The sequence below is a fragment of the Vulpes vulpes genome, chromosome 12 (genome assembly GCF_048418805.1).
Source record: "Vulpes vulpes isolate BD-2025 chromosome 12, VulVul3, whole genome shotgun sequence".
Taxonomy (NCBI): Eukaryota; Metazoa; Chordata; class Mammalia; order Carnivora; family Canidae; genus Vulpes; species Vulpes vulpes.
Window position 1 is genome coordinate 61,544,647 of NC_132791.1, and position 20,314 is coordinate 61,564,960.

At 48.7% G+C, this 20,314-nt stretch overlaps 1 protein-coding gene across 1 annotated transcript in view; it reads right to left on the minus strand.

The window, feature by feature from the left end:
• PRDM6 (PR/SET domain 6) overlaps positions 1 to 4,907 on the minus strand; it is a 102,561-nt gene extending 97,654 nt beyond the window's left edge. Inside the window, exons 1-2 of the mRNA XM_072728673.1 lie at positions 4,835 to 4,907; positions 3,783 to 4,374 (exon numbers count right to left, since the gene is read on the minus strand). Of these exons, the coding sequence (XP_072584774.1) occupies positions 3,783 to 4,359 (577 nt within the window). The 5' untranslated portion in view covers positions 4,360 to 4,374; positions 4,835 to 4,907. The remainder of the gene's footprint in view (positions 1 to 3,782; positions 4,375 to 4,834) is intronic.
• Between the last annotated feature and the right edge of the window lie 15,407 nt (positions 4,908 to 20,314).

Genomic DNA, 20,314 nt, shown 5'->3' on the forward strand with positions numbered 1-20,314 from the left:
CCTCCCTCCCACCGGGGACCAGGTCTGAAATCTAAGTCGCTGGCGGCTGACAGCGGGGACGCTGGGCGGGAGTGGCCGGCGCGGTCCGTGCCTCGGTAGCAGGAAGACCCCCCTGCGGGGCTGCTGGGCTCGGGGGCTCCCGAAGACCGGACCTGCGTCTCCCAACTGGGTGCGAAGAGATTAGGGAAGGTCAGAAAATACTCGTTCTCCTTTTAGCTCCCTCTTTAACCCCTCTGGACGAACCCCCCCATTTCCTTCTCGCCCACAGCCCCTCCCCAGCCCTCGGAAAGGCTGGCGCTACCCAGCCGGAGAGCCTCGCGCCCGGCTCCTACACCGGAGCATCTGCGCGTGCTGTTCCCACCACTGTTCCCTGCGCAGCAGAGCTCCCCCGAGACGGAAAGTGGCAGAGACCTCCAGCTGGGGAAGCTGCGAAGCGTCTCGCTTCCGCGGAGACCCCGGGCGGACTTAGCTCCCAACCCCTTCCCAGATACGTAAAAGGGGCACCTTCCCTGAAAGGTCTGGAAAGGTGATCGCCCCCCATCATACCGCCAGGTATCGCGCCTACAAACACCAGGGGCGCCCTGTGGCTGCCTTTCGCTACCTTCCAAGAAGAGTGACAGGGTCTCAGGCAAGGCACCGGCTCCCAGAACCCGGGAGGAGGCCACAGCGAAGGCGCCTGACGTAATCAATGGCTTTAGGCAACCAGGGAGCAAAGGCGTGCGGGCGCTGACACAGGACAGGGAAGGAAGCCCCCCCACCCCCATCCCCCTTTTCTGTTGCAAACCGCCCACCGGTGTTAGGGAGATGAAAGCAGGAGGCACAGCAGCCTGCAGAGGGTCCGTGGAAAGTGTCCTTCCACCGTGGAATAAATTAACCCACACAGATAAGAGCACTGTATTGGAAGAGTTCCCCGGCTAGCTTTATACCGCGTCTGCTGTTTTTTAAGTCTTTGTGTCTGTGTTTTAAGGACCCTCCGCTATGCCTTCACTGTGGCCTTTGCCAAAGATGCCAATAAAGTTTCAAGGTGAAGCGAGTGTTAATGATTCACACGTGTTACTGGGTTGCGGCTTGCAGGCAAAGAGCGACTCTTCTAAAGGGAAGAGAAGTGAGGGGGTCCCTGTCTTTGCCTCCTGAGCAAAAGAGAAAATGACTCAACACCTTTTAAATAATAATAAAGGGAAGCGATGCTGAGTGGTCATTTCATAGAATGCTCTTACAAGAGCATGGATGGCAGGAACCTGAAACTAGGAAAATGTGTGTGTGTGTGGGGGGGTAGGGATAAAAATCACTGGGCACTTCCCTTCTGAGCAGCCTCTCACCTCACCCCCCCCCCGCCCCCACCTGCATACAACCTGGGAATGGGGAGCAGCTCTGGTTTTCACCACCTTGCAAACAGCAGACCAACTTCCCCCGCCATGGAGGACCAACAGTTTCCCACCCTTTGCATTTCTGTTTGGTTTTGATCCCCTCGTTAGATTAAACCCAATCACTTCTCAATCCATCTTTGCAAAACATGCACCCCAAGGTTTCAAACGAGTGTGTGCTCTTGCCCAGAGAAGTTTCTGCAAGAAAGGCAGGCCTGGCTGGCCAGCATTACATAAAGCTACCTCAGCTTTCTATTTTCTTTCTCAAATGCCCTTTAATGAGGAAGCAATGTGAAGTGTAACTCTAACAGGGCAATCTGACTTTCTTTGCCTTCTGTGTTTTCCCTTGCACTTCGCACAGGGGAAGCAGTCCAGCTGACTCAAAAAGAGATACCAGAAGATAACACAATGGGAATAATTTAAATACATCATAATTCATTTCCTCCAGTCAGAGGAAAACGTTACCTGGATGATAAACTGGCTCAATAGCCATATATTAATTAGCAATCTATCCCAGTTCTTTCTCAGATCAATCTAGGTTTTTCTCTGGTGAAAATGCACTGAGCCTCAAGATTGCATTGTGAACAATACAGGCACTCAGAGCACAGCCAGGGCTTTGGGGTGTGCTGCTGGCATCTTTGCCAACAATCATTTAATGCAGAAGAGAAAGTGCAAGTTTGATAAAGTACTCTCAGCCCACAGTGACTGTATTTCACTTAGCAGTAAGAACTGTCTTTTCCAAAGCATTTCTTGTCTTTTTAATTCACATTTTTAAAAGAACTGCTTTGAAAACAACACGTTCAAGAAATTCAGGAGGAAGAGAAGTATTTTTTTGAAGTCCATTAGGACGATATCATTTTATAAAATTTTCTAAACTCTGGAATACAAACGTCTTCCTAACAGCAGGGCAAATTTGAGTTGAAACCCTCATTTTAAACTAGTACTTTACCCTCAAACTCTGGAGAGAAAAAAGTAAATACAACTGCTTTTTATGGTTAGTAATAATTATCTCCATCAGAAAAATGATCCCCATCCCTTTTGAAAAGGCTGAACCACCGCCATCACTAGGCTCGTGGCTAGTGTTTTCTCATCAAAGTAGTGACACCAAGAGTCCTTTAACTAAAATTTGTAGTTATTTTGCTTTTACAACGAATTAAGTTCATGGAGCGGTAGACATTCTACAAGAAGGGACTTATTCAGAACAGAATGATTATACTCGTTTATCATCAACTTCCCTCATGCAGAAACTAAACGAGGGAATGAGATGAAAGGAGCTAAGTGAGCGCTGATCTTTCAAATCCTCTACTGCTTTCAACTTGACTCTCTTAACCTTTAATACTCTCTCCAGAGATCTCTGGAAGTGTATGGAGCACTGACACCAATGCCTTAGGTGTAAGAGTATCCTAACTTCTGATACGACCAAAAGGACTGGATACAGAGCAATACATATTCTTGGTCTTCAGTTAGCGTTTTGTCTCAAGACCGCAAAACGGAGCTGTACTTGCGAGAAGCCTTTGAAAATCTGAATACAGGAATCGAAGCTAGAGGAAGGAGAACCGTGCAGCTTGAATTAGGCACTTACTTAATTTTTCAATTAGGCATTTGCCATTTACTCGGGAACAAGGAGCGTACACTGCTAATACAGAACTACTGTCAGAGTCATTAAAAAAAAAAAAAAAAAAAGCAAATCAAGCGTGCCTACGGATTGCGAACAAACGTTTAAACGACCAAGGGTGCGCGGAGTACGCGGGATCCGCTGGGAATGACCCTACCCCGAAGTCGGAAACGTTTTCTCATTAAGCAGCTGGCAAGTTTTCTTCTCCTCCTTTTCTAAATAAATAGAAGACCTAAGAATAATGCCTGCCTGCAGGGAGAGACTGACCCAGTGTCATGCAAAATTCCTACTCCGGCGAGGCCCCGCCAGCCAGCAGCTCTCGGCGCGTCCCCTGCCCACCCCACGGGTGGAAAGTGAGCTGCTGTAGTTAACTCCCGAGGTGAGGGACAGGAGGAGTGCACGCTCCCCAGAAACGCTGAGGGTCCCTCCCGCGTCCCTCCGAGGCCGGGCCAAGCCCCCAGCGTGCGCTGCTGGCGCCCGCCGGGCCCCGGGCTCAATCCCGCGGGAGGGCGGAGGTCTGTCCGCCGGGTCCTCGAGCCGCTGGGGTCTAAAGGCTTGCGAAGCCGGGACGGGGGGTGGGGACGAGGTAGGGGTAACCCTGAGGTGCCACCCGGCATCCCATCCGTTCTCTCTCCTTCTCTAACGTTGGGGAAATTTTGCCACGACGGTCTGGGAGGTGCGGGGCCGCGGCCTGGGGCAGCCCACCCCCTGGGGCCCGGCCCCGCGACCCCCTTCCCGGATGGGCGCCCGCGCTCGACGGCGCCAGCGGCCCTGGAGAGCGCGCGCGGGCTGCGGCTACGTACGGTTGTTGGGGTCGCTGGTGTGCTGGTTGAGCGGGATGATCTCCATGCGCTGCTGGCCGTACAGGTAATAGTCCAGCTCCTCCGCGCTGCAGCGGAAGCGCGGGCCGCCCCGCACGTCTCCGCCGCTGCCGCCGCACTTGGCGGGCCCCGGGCCCGAGGCGGCGCCCAGGCACAGGTCCTTGGCGGGCAGCGGCTCGGCGGCGACGGCGGCGGCGGCCAGAGGCGCGAACACCGGCAGCTGCGCCACGGGCAGGGCCGACAGACCCGCCAGCGCGGCGGCGGCGGCGGCGCAGGAGGAGACAGAGGAGGCCGAGGTGGAGGAGGACGCCGGAGTGGAGGAGGCGGAGGAGAGCGAGGCGGGCCGCGGGCGCAAGGGGTCCGGAGGAGGCTCGGCGCGCTCCGGGGGCGGCGGCGGCGGCGGCTGGAGAGGCTGCGGCGCGCCCAGGGGACCCGCGGCGCCGCCGCCCTTGAGCGGGCCGCCGCTGCCGCCGTGCGGGAAGAGTTGCTGCCAGTGCTGCAGATAGGCTGGGTCCACTTTGAGGAAGGCCGAGCCGCCGGGGTCTCCGGGCTTCAGCATGTCCGACCTCTCAAGCTGGGGGCAGAGGGCAGAGAGGAGAGGGCGCCTGAGCCGGGCCCCGGGGCCGGGGGCGAGAGGGCCGGGGAGGATGGCCGCCCAGACCCTGGGGCGAGAGCTGAGCCCGGGCTCCGCCTGCGGCAGCCCGGAGCCGCCGCTCCCCCTCTCCAACTCCAAGGGCGCAAAGTTTACTCTGAAGCCGCGGCGCGGCGCGGCGCGCAGGGAGCTCCGTGCACCCCGCCTCGCCCCGCGGAAGCCGGGCGCTCGGGCGCTCGCCCGCAGGACTCGGCGGCAGGACGCAGCCCCCGCCCGCGGCCCGCGCCCGGAGCCGACCCGAGCCGGAGTGGCGCAGCCCCGGAGCCGCGCTGGCCTCCGGCGCCAGGAGGCGGGACAGTCTCGCCCCCCGCCCCCAGCCCGGGACCTCCAGCCTCCTGTCCCCGGGGCCCCAGACCCCGGCCCCAGACCAGCCGCGCCTTACCTGGAAACTCGGGGCCGCCGGCGGGTGCGTGCGTGCGCGCGTGGGTGTCGGCGAGCGTGCGGGAGAGTGTGCGTCCCGGGTGCACTACATGCCCCTGCGCCGCGGGAAAGGAAAGCCCTAGAGGTGGTGGGGCCGCCGGGACCCTCCCGGGCGGCGGGCGAGCGAGCGGAGGCCCGCGGAGGCCGGCGGAGCGCGCGGGGGAGCGCGGCCCGAGCGGGGCGCGGACCGGAGCCGCGCTGGGCTGCTGCGCTCGCCGCCGCCGGGTCCCGGTTCCTCAGCTCCGCGCTCTGGCAGCCTCCCGGCTGGACACGTGGGTTTTACGACAGCACAAAATACAAGTGTGTGTGTGTGTGTGTGTGTGTGTGTGTGTGTGTGTGTGTGTGTGTGTGTGTGACACAGAGAGACGGGAGAGACAGAGACAGAGGGAGAGGCAAGAGAGAGAGAGAGAGAGAGAGGTGGGGAGTGGGGGAGGCGGAGGCGGCCAGAATAATCGAAGGGGAGGGGAGAGGGGAAGAGGGAAGTTCTGAGTCGGTGGAGCCCCACGCCGCCCGTGCGCCTCGCCCGCACCGATGACTCCTCCACGCTCCCCCACCCACCCGCCTGCTCGGTTTTTGGCGTGACGTCTCCCGCTCGCCTGTTGTCTCTTTCTGCCCATGATAAGTCTTTCCGAGGTGCCAGCTCCCTGCCCGGATCCCGAAAGCAGCGGAAAGCGGGATGCGTGTCCGCAGGCGCCCGGGCGTCCGCAGCGGAGCGGGCGCGCCCAGCCGGCGGGTGGACCAAGTCCCAGCACCCGGCTCGCGCCTTCGCCCGGCTCACTCTTCCCGGAGTACTGCCGGGTGCCAGGGTCCACCGGCCCGCCGCGCAACTTCCCACAGAAAGCCTGGCAGGGGGAGGCGGGGGGGTGGCGGGTTGCGCGCTGCTGTGAAACCCCGGGTCTGCAGCCCAGGAGGCAGGCTGCGGTGAGCCGGGAGGCGCGAGCCCCGGGTGCCTAAGGGCGGCTGGTCCCGGCCGCAGCGGAGTCTCCCGGGGCTCAGCCCTAGAGCCCGCTCGCTCTCCAGAAGTCTCCCTGGGGGACTCGCTCCTTCTCCTTGTGGGCATCGGAGGCAAGTATCCCGAGCTCTGTTACACTGCCTTTCCAGGGCTCGGGGATCCCCCCAAGCTCCTTTGCCCGTAGCTGCTGGGGCTGCCCCCGGGGTTGGGGGAGGGCGTCCAGTGGAAGCCTCGGGCCCCAAACCCGGCGTCGGAGGTGCGGGCTGGGAGAGCGGCCCCGCCTCCACCCTGACCCCTCCAGGTGCCGGGGCCGCGGCTGCCCTTCCCCGCGCGGCCGCGCATCCACGCGCTGGGCGCCGGCCCGCAGCACCTCCGGGCGGGGGCAGGGCGCGGCCGGGCTGTGTGAAACCGACGCGCCCGGGCGCTTTCCCAGCGCGGGTGCTCTGTCCACACTCAGGGAAGAGATGACGTTTGCCTTTCCCCAAACAAGCCACCTTATTTAGCACCCGCCACTCTGAACAATTGATGGCCCTTCTTTCCTGATTTCTGCTTGTTTCTTTTTGTCTTCCCACCATTTCGCCTGAGCCTGGGAACCGCGCTGTTTAGACTTCGTCCGAGTCTCACGCAGGATGCCTCGACGCTGGTTGGAACAGAGTTGGACCGAAAATGTTTTGACTGGCGTCGTTGTGACAAGGCCATCAGTCATTCTTGGATAGATTGATAATACCCAAGTTTAAGGCAAGCGCCACGGGGGAAAACCCACGTGCGGTGGCCCCCGAGGCCAACCGAGCAGTCTGCGGGGGCTTTGAACGACTCCACCGGGAGGAGACTAGGGAGTTCCAGGCCCGTCTCAATTAATTTGCTGGAGGAACTGCCAAAGGGGAGCTGTCGGGCCTCGGGAGAAGGGGCGAGCGCTCTTTCTCACACTCTCCTGGTTCACCGCTGACTCCCCGGAGAGACGGGGAGCCCCGGGGAGGGAAGCCCGGACGCCGCGGCAGCGGCCCCGCCGCCTTCTCGTTTGGGGCCAAGCTGGCTGCGCACGAGCGTTGGGTCCCCGGGACTGGCCGGCTCAGAGGACTCCTCCCCGGACCGCCCCCCAAACACACTTGAAAATCTCGAGATTTTAAGAGGCTGCTTGCATCAACTGCTCCCGAGGCCTCCTGGCGCCCGAACCCTGGGAAGCCCGGGGTTTGCCTTCCCGGGCAGATTAGCGGAGCGGTTCGTGAGAGCCGCGGATTGGCCCGGCGCGGCGAGGCGAGGCGCTTCCACCACGTTTATTCGGCCCCGCAGCCCTGCGGAGAAAGCGTTATCGTTAACCCCATCTTACAGATGGGGACACTGAGGCTCAGAAAGTAGGTTGCCGAAGGTCACGCGCTTACTGAGTGCTGGACACCGGGACAGTGAGGCGCCGCATGTATTTTCCTGCCCGTCCTAGTCCAACCTCTGCCCTCACCCTCCAGACTGACGCCAGAAGGGTGTAGGGGCGCCTGGAGGGAGATTTGGCTCCCCTTGCTGTGGGGGCCAGGGGAAGAAGCAGAGACTGCCGCGGAGCCTCCGCGTGCTGTGCCGGAGTGTGGGTGCCTGACTCATCAGGTTCGAGCTCCTCGGTCCCCGCCGCCGCCAGGGGCCCCCGGCAGGCGCAGATCTCCCGGCGACGGGCCCCTCAGGGTCCAGAGGCCTAAGAGAACTTCCGTGAGGGAGGTGGTTAAAAGTTAGGGCGCTCAGAAGGCCCCGGAGTCCGGGAGCGCAAGGCAAGGTGTGCGGGGGAGCGTGGCGAGAGTCCGAGCATTGCCCAGTGGGCCCACGACGCGGGGCGGGGCCCTGGTGGCACCCGGAGGTGGCAGGAAGGGCCGGGATGGGGCGGAGGGCCCCGGAGACCGGCTCCCTCGCGGGCGCAGACCTCGGTAGGCGGGAATGCCCTCGGCCCTGGGGCGCTGGGTGCTGGTGGAGGCCGCCGCCCACCCACCCAGCCGGCTCACACCGCCCCCCCCCCCACATGCACACGTCTCCTCCCGGGGTTTTAGCAAGTGAGCCCACTGGCCGCCAGGACCTGCACCCTTCAAATGCGCTCCCCTCCTCTTCATTATTTAGAAGAAGGCCATGGAAACAAATCACTTGGACCACTTAGGAAACGATCAAACCTTTATAAAAATCCATGGCCCCCAAATCGATGCGTGAATATTTGCTGGGAATTTGTTCCAGAGGAATAAATAAGGAGCGTGAGTGTATTAAATGCAAACGGGGGGACACGGTGGTGTTTTTCTTCATTGATTAATGACCTCTAAAATAAAACAAGTGGGAAGAGGAGCCGGGATCAATAAATTAACTACCCAAATTCATCATTTTCTCGAGCAATTTTTTTCCCCTGAAAATTATCCTTGGAAGCCCGTTGTACCCTTAGCTGGGAGGGGAAGAAGGGAGCTGGAGGCCAGAGCCACGAGGGAGTGGCAAGAAGGGGCAGGAAAGCCAGGAGAGGATCTGGTCAGGGAGACCCTTTATCTGATTTCGTTTGACATACAATTTTAAAGTTTGCCTTTCATATTAATTATTTTTTTTTCCTGATGGAGGAGGGGAACAAATGGTCGGTTGCTTTTGACAGGACTCCAATAAAGGATTCAGCAGCTCTCCTGTCTGCCCTCGGCGCTCCGGCTTCTAGGTTTAAGGTCATGGATGGCTGAGTTAATAATTCATTAATATAGACATTTATTCAGAAGGGTTCTCTGAGACTCGCTCTGCCGCCTCCTTCCAGAGATTTATTTTCCTGGAAAATGGAGGGGAGGGGGGGCAGGTGTTGGGCTGCAGGTGAAAGGAGGGAAAAGGAGAAAAAGGGAAATGAAGAGAGAGCTGGATACAGCTGGGAGGAATGTTTGTTTAGCCAGATTCATGGGCAGGTCACTCCAGCCTGCTGACAAAAACTTGGTAGAAAATGTGGCATCCAAACACAGCCTGGGGACTCTGCCCCCCCCCCCCCCCCGCAGTCCTTTTGCCTATGTGCACACTGGTTCACTCCCCCATATTCACAAAGCCCCCATTTGTCCAGCTTTAAGATCTGGAAGAGTCATCTGAGGACTCTGGAATGCAGGCAAAGGGGGGGAAATCTCTGGAAGGAGACTATCCTACCCCCCCCCACCACAAAGTTCCCAGAGGAGCTTTGCAACTTGCCCCCATGTGGAATGGAAACAAAAGGATGCTCCTTTGCAAAGGGCACAGGCAGCTTCTGGTGGACACTCTCCCCTCTGAAAGGCACAGTGGGGCATTCAAACAAAACCGAACCACCAAGTCCAGATCTGCATGAGGTCTACACTAAAGGTGGGGGTGGGGGGAGGGAGAGCAGCAGCAAAAATGAAATAATGAATGCGGGGTTGTCAGATGCTAATAAGAGCTGTGGAGAGCAATTAAGAAAGGGTAAGGGGATATCAGTGGAATACTACTCAGCCATCAAAAAGTGAAATCTTCGGGATCCCTGGGTGGCGCAGCGGTTTGGCGCCTGCCTTTGGCCCAGGGCGCGATCCTGGAGATCCGGGATCGAATCCCACATCAGGCTCCCGGTGCATGGAGCCTGCTTCTCCCTCTGCCTGTGTCTCTGCCTCTCTCTCTCTCACTGTGTTCCTATCATAAATAAATAAATAAAAATTCAAAAAGTGAAATCTTGCTATTTGCAACAACGTGGATGGAACTAAAGGGTATTGCACTAAGCAAAATAAGTCAGAGAAAGACAATTATCATTGGATCTCACTCCTGTGGAAGTTAAGAAACAAAACAGGATCATAGGGAAGGAGAGGAAAAAAAAATGAAAAGACCAAATCAGAGAGGGCAAAAACCGTAAGAGACTCATAGGAAACAAACTGAAGGTCGCTGGTGGGGAGGGGGTAACTGGGTGATGGGCATTAACAAGGGCATGTGATGTCATGAACACTGGGTGCTATGTAAGACTGATGAATCATTGAACTCTACGCCTGAAACCAGTAATACATTATATTTTAATTAATTGAATTTAAATAAAAAAAATTTTTAAAAGGACAAGGGGAAAGAATTTACAATGGGCAGTTAGCATTTGAAGTCCCGTGGTGACTTGAAATACGGGAAGCCCCCTCTGTTGGTGACTTAGAGCCTCATCCAGTGACCTTCCTCCCACTGCCCCCCCCCACCTCTGTTTCTTCAATGTTCAAATGAAAGGATGGGACTCATGTGGCTTTCTGACCTAAGGTTTTTATAAAGGAGCTACCAAATTCCGACCTTGCTCTTTCCCACCCATTTTCTACACCACCTCCACGCGACTAAGATTTTACACTTGTGGTATGTAAAAAGTACAGAGAAATTGGAACCCAGGAAACCCACATCATTTACCTTAATCACTGCCATCTTCTCACTAACCCCTTTCTGTCTTCACTCCTTCCTCCCCACTAGGGGTGATAGAAGTAGCGTTCTGGAAAGACAGAGGCGGAGGGGTAAGATACAGGGCTGGGGGGGTGAGGGGGATGGAAGGCACTGGAAAGGTCCCTATGAAGAAGAGGAAGTCAGCTCTTTGCTCAGAGGCTGCAGTAGGAGGCTCTGTGTCCTCCTGAGGCCTTGGCAGTTCAGATCCGTGATCTCCACTTGCTCGTCTCCTGTCACGACTGGATGGGGAAAGCAAGTGCTTCACTTTGCCAGCTCAGGGACGGCCTCTGGGGCCAGGAGCCCAAGCTCAGCCTATTTCTGACCGCCCTCTTTCATCCACTGCCAACATCACCGCAGACAGCACCTGTTCACTTCACTTGAAATGCAGCCGAACCCGCCAGTGCCTTTCACCAGGGTCCCCCAACAGCTGTCACTCACACAATGCCTCTCCGCCACCCCAGGCCTGATTTGGATTTGACCTGCTGACCTCGAGGTGAAAGGCTCTCCCGTCCATTACCGATCCCTGGGGCCCATTCATTCTCCCAGGAAAGCCTTTAAATATATCCCTTCCGTTGGCAGGGAAGTCAGCTATTATGATTTGGAGAGGCCTCGTGACTTTAAAACATATCGAGGAAGTTCGGTCCCATAAAGATTTCATGAACAGCCATTGAGTGAAAACCAGCTGTTCTTTTCTCGTCCCGTCTTGACAAGGAAAAGAAAAGAGAAATAATTAGACACGGGGCACTGTCCCTTCAGAAACCCTTAGAGTTCCTACACTATCTCCCTCATATTATCTATTCCCTGCCCCCACTGCCCCCAAATTGCTTTTCCATTTTTACCAGAATCTGTAAGAGGAGACAAGACCAATTGAAGTTAGCTACAAATTAACAGCTATACCTAACATCATCCAGTGGACGCCTGCTGTGTGCAAGAGACCACTGGTAGGGATCTCTGGGACAATCTCCTTGGATGTTCTTCTAGCAAATGCTACCTGGTTCTAATGCAGTCTGCTTTTGTTCACCAGAGATTTGCCTGAATTAGTTGAAGCCTGTAGGCCTTAAGTTCTAATCAGGATGAGGCAGGCATATTGCGGTGCATCTGTTTGAAATTAGGAACATATGCTCTCCGGTTGATTCATATTCTGAATCATATTCCGAGGGTTGGTGGTTCCTAGTGTGTGGTGGGTTCCCCTGAGTTCCTGGCAACAGTCCTTCCAGTTACCCCCATTTATGAGCGGGCCCTGAAGGCTTTGTCCCAAGGCAGCCTGGGCATATAGGGCCCACACTCTCGCATGCATCTGTGGGAGCCCTGGGAAGCCTGTCTGACCCCTCATCACACACCTGAATGGCTGGATTGGTGTTCTTGCCCTCCTCCAAATTATGGCTCAAAGGATAACACTACAGTGTGTTTTTATTGTATGATTTCTGGTGAGTCTATGTTCTCCGTCTAAGAGCCTCCCAGGAAATGAATGAATGAATGAATGAATGAATGAATAGAACCTACTCTCAGTTTCCCTTTTGAAACCAGGAAATGTTGTCTTTAGCCTGAAACAAAGACCCTGTGCAGGTTGCTGGGGGAAAGCAAAAGCGGATAAATCACCATGCCCCTCCCTTCTGTGATCTGGGGAAATCTTATGGTTTCCCAGCTTTCCCAGTCCAGTTCCTAGGACCTGGAGCCAATTGATGACATAAGAGTTCAAGAGAGGAGACCATCTAGGCCAGGAGAAGATGAGGCAAAGTTTCACAAACGATGTGGGCTGTAAGGATTGTCTGCATTCAGGCAGATAGAGAGGAAGTGAGGCATTATAGGCTAGGAGGAACCAGAGAGACACAAAGAAAGGACCCAACACAAATAAACTGGGAGACTTGGGTGACTTTTCTTCGTCCGTTCACAAAAATAACAAGCAGATGGCTGGCTGCCCTCTCTCAGAGGCAGAGCACCACCTCCCTGGGGGCCCTGTAGTTATATTCCATAGATTCAGAACAATGTTTTTATGAGACTGTGCCTAACTAATACACTCAAGTTTAAGTCTGAGACTCAACTCTTACGTATGGTAAGTGGAAAACTGCTGAAAGCTCCAATATAAAGCCATCAGTACAGCAAAAAGTACCCTGGACCATGATTTGGTAAGCTCAGCAAGGCCACTTCTGACTCTGGATGGTTTAAGCTATGACTGTCCGAACTGCTTTTATCAAACTATAAAGAACTATGTTAATATATAAAAAATATATAAATATATATTAAATATGTAAATATTTAAATAGATATATAAATATTAAATTTATATATAAATATTATATTTCATCTGTGTAGATACTATTTTACTTGTGATATCATTATATATAAATATACATAAATATTTAAATTAAAGTTAAATATTAAATATTATATAATATATATTAAATATTAAATTAGTACAAAATATAAATATATTTTTCTATATTTAATATTTATATTTAATATATTTTATATTTATTTTATATATTTATGTATTTATATTTATTTTCTTTTATATTTATACATACATATATATATAAAATTTAAAAAATATTTATTTATTTGAGAGAGGTGGGAGGAGGTGCAGAAGGAGACAGAGAGAATGTCAAGCAGACTTCCTGCTGATCATGGAGCCAGACTCAGAGCTTGATCTCATGACCCCAGGGTCACAACCTGAGCCCAAACCAATTGTCAGATGGTTAACCAACCATGCCACCCAGGCACCTCTATATATAATTTAATATAAATGTAATTTTACCTATTTTATCTACTTTATATTTTTTATATCTTATCTATTATACAAAACTTATTATAAATATACTTTTATATTTAAAAAAATACGTATATATTAGGCCTGAGAGAAGTTTAAAAGATCCTTCTGAGGTAAAAATCATGTAAGAAAATGTTTTAGAATAGGCAGATAGATTTCCCAAGGATGTTCACAGATTCATAATTGTTAACCCCTCTTCAAAAGAAGAAAAAAAGGAAATTGTAGAACAATGATGAGATTCTTGAGACACAAAGAAAAATAACCATTTTTTCATGGGCAAGACTGCCAGATTCTTAAATGAAACTTCAAAAAGGCTACATATGCTCATGTAATACATCCTTAGTCCATCTTTATAATATAGTAATTGACAAGGGACACTGGGACATTGATTGGAAAATTAACATTTTAAAAATTCAGTAATTAACAACTTGACTTTTAAACATACTGTTAAGTATGATCACGTTTGGGGCATTTCCTTCTTGTCTGTCTACATTGGCAAGCATTTTTCAATTGAAACATATATTTGGGTGGACAAGTATTTTATTTGGCAGCAACCTAATAGTTTAAGTATAGATTTCAACATCAAATGTTTGCTCCATAAGCAAATGTTTTTCAAACAGAAGCATTTCTCACAATTGTTTCCTCAAACAAATGTTTATTTTGGAGCCAGCAGAGGAGGCCAAGCATTCCAGCAAATCTCTTCAATACGTTCATCACTATGATTTCATCACCTTCAAGATTTTCTATTGGTCACATTCTCTTAGAGATTTTCATGGGTTGCTCTTCAAGGCTAGCCCCCCAAATGCTTTGTAAGACAAGTGTAAGCATTTTCAAGATGATATTTTTTTCTTGGTAGAAAGGGAGTGGAGGTACATGCACACTTAGTAGTGTTTCATCTGCATAGATAGCATTTTACTTGTGATACCATTATTGGCACTATTTGTCTTCTCATTTCCAGATACAGAGTTGTGAAAGCAGATGGCATGGGTCCCTCTGCTCCCTTCTCCCTGACAAAGAGAGGATCAAGCCCACATGAGTCTCTGAGTGACTGTATTGTGTGTGTGAAGACAGAGGGCCACTGGGATTTGAGGAATCAGCAATGATGTAGTCTGGCTGCATATTACTGAAGTCTCTTTCAAGTGCAGATAGTAGGAATCAAATTCAACTACTAATAGCTTTTTTTTTTAAAGGATTTTATGGCTTGCATATGAAAAACCAGGTTATGGGGTTTCAAATAGAGATGGATTCAGGGGTTCAAACAACATCATAAAGTCTCGATATTTCCTTTGATCTCTTGGTTCTGCCTTCCTCTGTTCTGACTTTATTTTTATTTTGAGAGAGAGGAGAGAGAATGCGTGTGTGAGCAAAGGTAGGGGCAGAGAGACAGAGACAGAGAGAGAGAATCTTAGGCAGGCTCCTCACTCAGCAAAGAGCCCAACATGGGCCCGATCCCACGACCCTGAAATCATGACGTGAGCTGAAATCAAGAGCTGGATGCCTAACCCACTGAGCCATCAGATGCCTCACTGTGTTCTGACTTTAAGTTTATGCAAAATCTGCCATGTAGTTGCTCCCAGCAATTCCACACTCACCTGATTCTTCCAGATAGCAATCTGAGGGGAAAAGTTCACTCATTCCAATTGCTGCAACGAAAGTTCTGGTGTGAAGTCTTAACGAGCTCATTTGAGTCACCCAGCTATCCCTGACCTAATAACCACTGCAACCGAGGAAATGGAGTGTATTGACTGGCCAAGCCTGGGTGTTACCCTAACCAAATCCAGAGACTAAGATTAGGACAGGAATAGTTTTTCAAAGAAACATCAGGTGTTGTTAGTGGATTTAGAAATGAATGCCTAATAAGTAAAAGTAGATGGCCCTTCCCCTAGGACGGTTTTGCCTGCTAATAGCTACAAGTCCCTTATAATGGGGAATATTGCCATTGACAGGCCCAGGCAAGTGATAGCAATTCTGTATTCATTCCTTGGATAATAGGCAGCAATAGTTGGCCTTCTGTCCTGAAACCACCATAAATGTCTCCCAGGAGCAGAGCTGTAACTATCACATTTGGCTCTAAGAGTAAGTCATCCTGTGATCCACACCAGTCCTTGACCAACCTGGCTCCCATTTGCACCCCTTATTTTCCTATTCACTTTCTAGGATTGACAGAGAAGCAGCTGAGGACATATAAGCAGAAAGACGAGTGAACTTTCTAACAAAGCTTTTAAGGAGAGAACTTCAGCTACCATGCCCTTCAGACTTCTGACTTTTGTCTTGTTCCATCCTGGAACACAAACATCATGAGTGAAGGTATAGCAGTGATCTTGCACTGCTGTGGAAGAGAACTACAAGTGACACAGGGAAGGGCCCATGCCCTGTGTAGAATCACTGTGCTATAATCCTAGCCTTGGACCATCTGCCCCTAGCCTTCTTGATAAGCAAGACAAGTAAACCCTATGCTTGCAGCCAAAGGCAATCTTAACTAATACACAAATTTCCAAATCATCTGTGTAATTCACAACGTGGTTTACAGAAGAGTTTTATTAATTAGGTATACCTAATGACTCGAGTTTTAGTAATTATTCTTGCTATCCAGGTGCTGAGCTCATGGTTTTCATGTTTTACAAAGGCGTACTGTCTACACGGGCAGTATAGCTGACGGTATAGTTAGTGGCTGTGACTCTAAGAGCATTTGGCTTCAAACCTAGCTCCAGCACTTTAACTGGTAATTGTGTAACCCTTGATAAATTATTTAAACTTTTCTTTTCCTCAAGGACTTCATCTATAATTTCCTAGTGTCACGAGCATTCAATGTGCTAGTCCTGGAAAAATGCTTACAATGCAGAAAGCACTCTCTATATGTTATAGCTTCCTATGTACATTGCCTTTTAAAAATTTGCTTAAGAGGGATCCCTGGGTAGCTCAGCGGTTGAGCGCCTGCCTTTGGGCCAGGGCGTGATCCCAGAGTCCCGGAATTGAGTCCCACATTGGGCTCCCTGCATGCAGCCTGCTTGTCTCTCTCTCTGCCTATGTCTCTGCCTCTCTCTCTGTGTCTCTCAAGAGGAAATAAATTAAAATAAAATATTTTTAAAAAATTTGCTTAAGATTCTATGGCTCCTACATTTTTGGTATGCTAGAGATAACTACAGGTAACACATACGGTTCAGCAAGGAGCACATGGCACCAAGACACTGATGGTTACCTGTTCCGGGTCCTTGCCCTTTTGTTTTCCCCTTCCACTTCCAAAATGATGCCACCAACTTCCTTACTCAACTCTAGCTGAAAACTGAGGTTGCCTTTGCTTTTTTTCCTTTTATTTATGAATTGCAACATTATCCATAAACAGACTGCATTGTTAAGAGAGTCTGTGCCATCTCCAAGTTCCCCTTGACTGTAGACCTCATCTTTCTTTTCCAACTTGGTTCCAGTCACTTTCAAGAAATTTATTCCGATGTTTGGGCTGATCTCTTAAATGCCCACTTACTTGCCTTGGCTGAATATATTTTCTCATTGACTGTAAGAAAAGGCTGGTATGAAATCAATAGTTATGATTGAGAACACATATATTTCACACAAAAAGAAATGCCTCAGGAGAAATACATGCCATTTTAGAGTCTATAACAAGTAGGCTAAGTGGTAGGTCACTGTCTTGATCATTAGGACACTCATCTTGGAGTTAATTGGCTACCTTATCACCTCCTCACCCCCAACTCAAGTACATGCTGTTTGCCAGGAAAAGGACTGGGTTTTAGGACAAAGGTAAATAGTTTTAGCTAAAATTTATTGAGCATAGATTATGCACCAACTAATGGGTTGTGCTTTTCATGTATCATTTCATGTAATTTCCATTTTGATATAAGTTACTTTTTAAGGGAAACATTTATGTTATTTTATTTACAGTTTTGCTACTTAAGAGGACATCTCTAAATATTATGCTTCATCTCACCTGTTTCTGAATTTTATGAATAGAATCATACCAAATGCTTTATTTAGAATCTGGCCTCTTTTTCCTCAAAATTATAAGGTTAAGCTTTATTCACATTGTTGTATATGACCTAGCTCACTGATTTTTATGGTTACATATCATAAGAATATATATCATAATTTATCCATTTTAGGTTGATGGACATTTCAGTGGTTTTTATTATCTGGTTGTTCTGAAAGATGCTGCTGTGAACATTCCTGAACCTAAATCTGGTACATGTATGCATGAGGTTCTGAATGGTACAGACCCATAAGTGGATTGGCTGGATCATGAGGTTTGTGTATCTTAGACTTTGCTAGAAAATACCAAACTGTTTTCTAAAACAGTTACCTTACCTTTTACTCCCACAAGCAGAAGAACAGAGTTTTTGCTGGACCATACTTTGTTAACCTTGGAGTTAACAAAGTCCAACAAACAAACAAACAAACAACCTTGGAGTTGGTTTTTACATTTTTTTGGTCTATTTCAGCAAATTTTGACATTTCAGTATTAACTTGCATTTCCTTGATTACTAATGAGTTGAGCACCACTTTATAAGATTATGGACTATTTAGAGTTTCTTTTTGAGTGGTACCTATTAATGGCTTTTGCTATCTTGGGTTGTCTGATTTTTAGATCTTGATTTGCAACATTTCCCCCCCCTCCTCATACAGTCTATTTAGGAGTCTTTTGTTTATTGGATGCACTCCAGATATCTTTTCCCCTTCTGTGACTTATATTTTCACTTTCTTTATAGGGCCTTACTTTAACGTAAAATTTTAATCGTTTTTAAATGATCAATGTTTAATGCTTCATTAAGAAATCTTTCCCTATCCTGAAGTCACAAATATAGTCTACCATATATTTCTCTTGATAACCATTATTGGACTCCTATTTCCAGCCAACACGGAATAATGAGGACTGAATTCACCCTTCTGTCCAACCCAATCAAGAAACTCAACAAAATATGTAAAACGATAGTTGTCAAAACATTGACCATCAGGCAGTGAAAGACCGTAATCCCTGAGAGGTGGAGAGGAAATGAGAAAAGCTCTCCACCTGCCCAGTCCCATGGTTAAGCCCCACTTAAACTGACTGAGCCACCCAGATGCCCCTTGGTTTTTTTTTAACTTAAGTAATATAGCTCAGAAGTTGTTCCAGATCAATAAAGAGCTTTCTCAAAATTTTAAAATAACTTTATGATAGGGTACCTGGGTGGCTTAGTCGGTTGTATATGCCTTTGGTTCAGGTCATGATCCCAGGGTCCTGGGTTCAAGGCCCACATCAGGCTCCCTGCCCATTGGGGAATCTACTTCTCCCTCTCCTACTGCTTCTCCCCCTGCTTGTGCTCTCTCTCTCTCTCTGTATGTGTAAAATAAATAAATAGATAAAACCTTTAAAAAATAAAATAAATTTATGATCTAATCATTAATTTAAGCAGTTCTCTGTTATTATACATAATGGTACAATTTTGCATATATTCTTTTGCATATTCTGATGAATATTTAATAGGTGTTGTTGCAGGCTCACAAGGGCTTTTGAGAGCCATTTGTTAAAATTTCAGGAACTCTGAGCACTGGCTGATGTTAGGAGAGCAGCTTGAAATTAACTATGTAGAAGTATTTACACCATTAAAACTGGCACTGTCTACAGATTAAAGGCCCCCATTCCCTTATTTTGGAGGATAGTTGGTTGTTAAGTATGTACAGCTTCCCCTGAACACTTTCTCAATATTGGAACTGCTGATTCAGAGGGTACGTAGTGCTTGCAATCTTGATGTATATAGCCAAATTACCCTTCATGGGTTTCTCCTAGCAGTGTATGAAAGTTATTCCTGAATAACTTGGTGTTATCAGAATTATTGATCTTTACCATTTTGATCAGGGAGATTGGTTTCTCAATGAGGTTGTAATCCATATACCACTTATTATTGAAAATAAACATCTTTTTAAATGTAGTTTTAAAATTTCTTTCTACAGGAGCGCCTGGGTAACTCAGTGGATCAAGTATCGGACTCTTGATTTCAGCTCAGGTCATGGTCTCAGGGTGGTGAGATGGAGCCTTCCCGGCTCCCCTTGGCTCCCCCACCAACTGGGTTGCACCCTGGGCAGAGCCTGCTTGATCCTCCCTCTCTCCCCCTCTCCACCTCTCCCTGCCTACTCCCCACTTCCTGCTGGGGCTCACCAGTGCATACATACACACACACTCTCTGTCAAGAAAATAACATTTCTTTTTACAAAAAAAAATCTCTATTCATGTCCTTTGCCTGTTTTCCTCTCTAAAATGTGGTATTTGTTATTATGATGATTACTTGTAAAAGCTCCTAACAGGTTAAAGAGATCAGCCTCTGGGATAGGAACTGCCTGTATCTTTTCTCCAGATGAGTTTGGTATTAAAATTTGTTATGGTGGTATGTGCAGAGCAGATTATTCAAAACAACTTTTATATAACTAAATACATCAATATTTTCTCTTGATGCTAGTGATGTTAAGCATTGTTTTATGTGCTAATGGACCACTTGCATATTTTCTTTGGAGCAATGCTTTTGAAAATCCTTTCCTCATTTTAAAGTTAGGTTATCTGCATTCTTATTGTTTAGTGCACACTTCTTTTTACGTATCCTGGATACAAGTCTGTAACATGCAAATTTTTTCTCCTATTCTGGGGGGTGTCTTTTCACTTTCCTGGTGGTGTCCTTTGAAGCACAAATGTTTTAAATTTTGATGAAGTACAATTTTATTTATTTTTTTCTTTTGTCACGGGGCTTTTGGTGTCCTATTATGATCAAATAGAAGAGTAAACAAAGATTTGCTCTTCTGTTTTCTCTTAATAGTTTTATAGTTTAATTCTTACATTTAAGTCTATAATCTCTTTTGAATTAGTTTTTTAACATGACATGAAGTAGGGGTCCAACTTCGTTGTTTTGCATGTGGAAATCCATTTGGCTGGGCACGCTCTGTTGAAAAGACTATTATTTCATTATTGAATGGTCTTGGCATCCTTGTGGAGTATCAACTGACCATAAAGGTGAGGTTTACTTCTGGACTCTCAATTTTATTCCACAAATGTACATGTCTGTCCCTACACTAGCATTACACTGTCTTGATTACTACAGTTGTGTAGCAAAGTTTGAAACTGAAATGTCTGAGTCTTCCAACTTTGCCCTTCTTTTTTGAGATGTTTTTCTCTTTATTATTCTAGGGTCCTTTGGATTCTCACAGGTGTTTTCAGATTAGTCTGTCAAATTCTTCCAAAAAAGCCAGCAGGAGTTTTGATAGGGAAACCTCACTGTGCCCATCATTTCTACCACTTCCTGAGTGAAAGTTTGGCTACAGGTAAATGTAACATTGAAGTGTACGCTGTGAAATCAGTGCACTGGCCACAG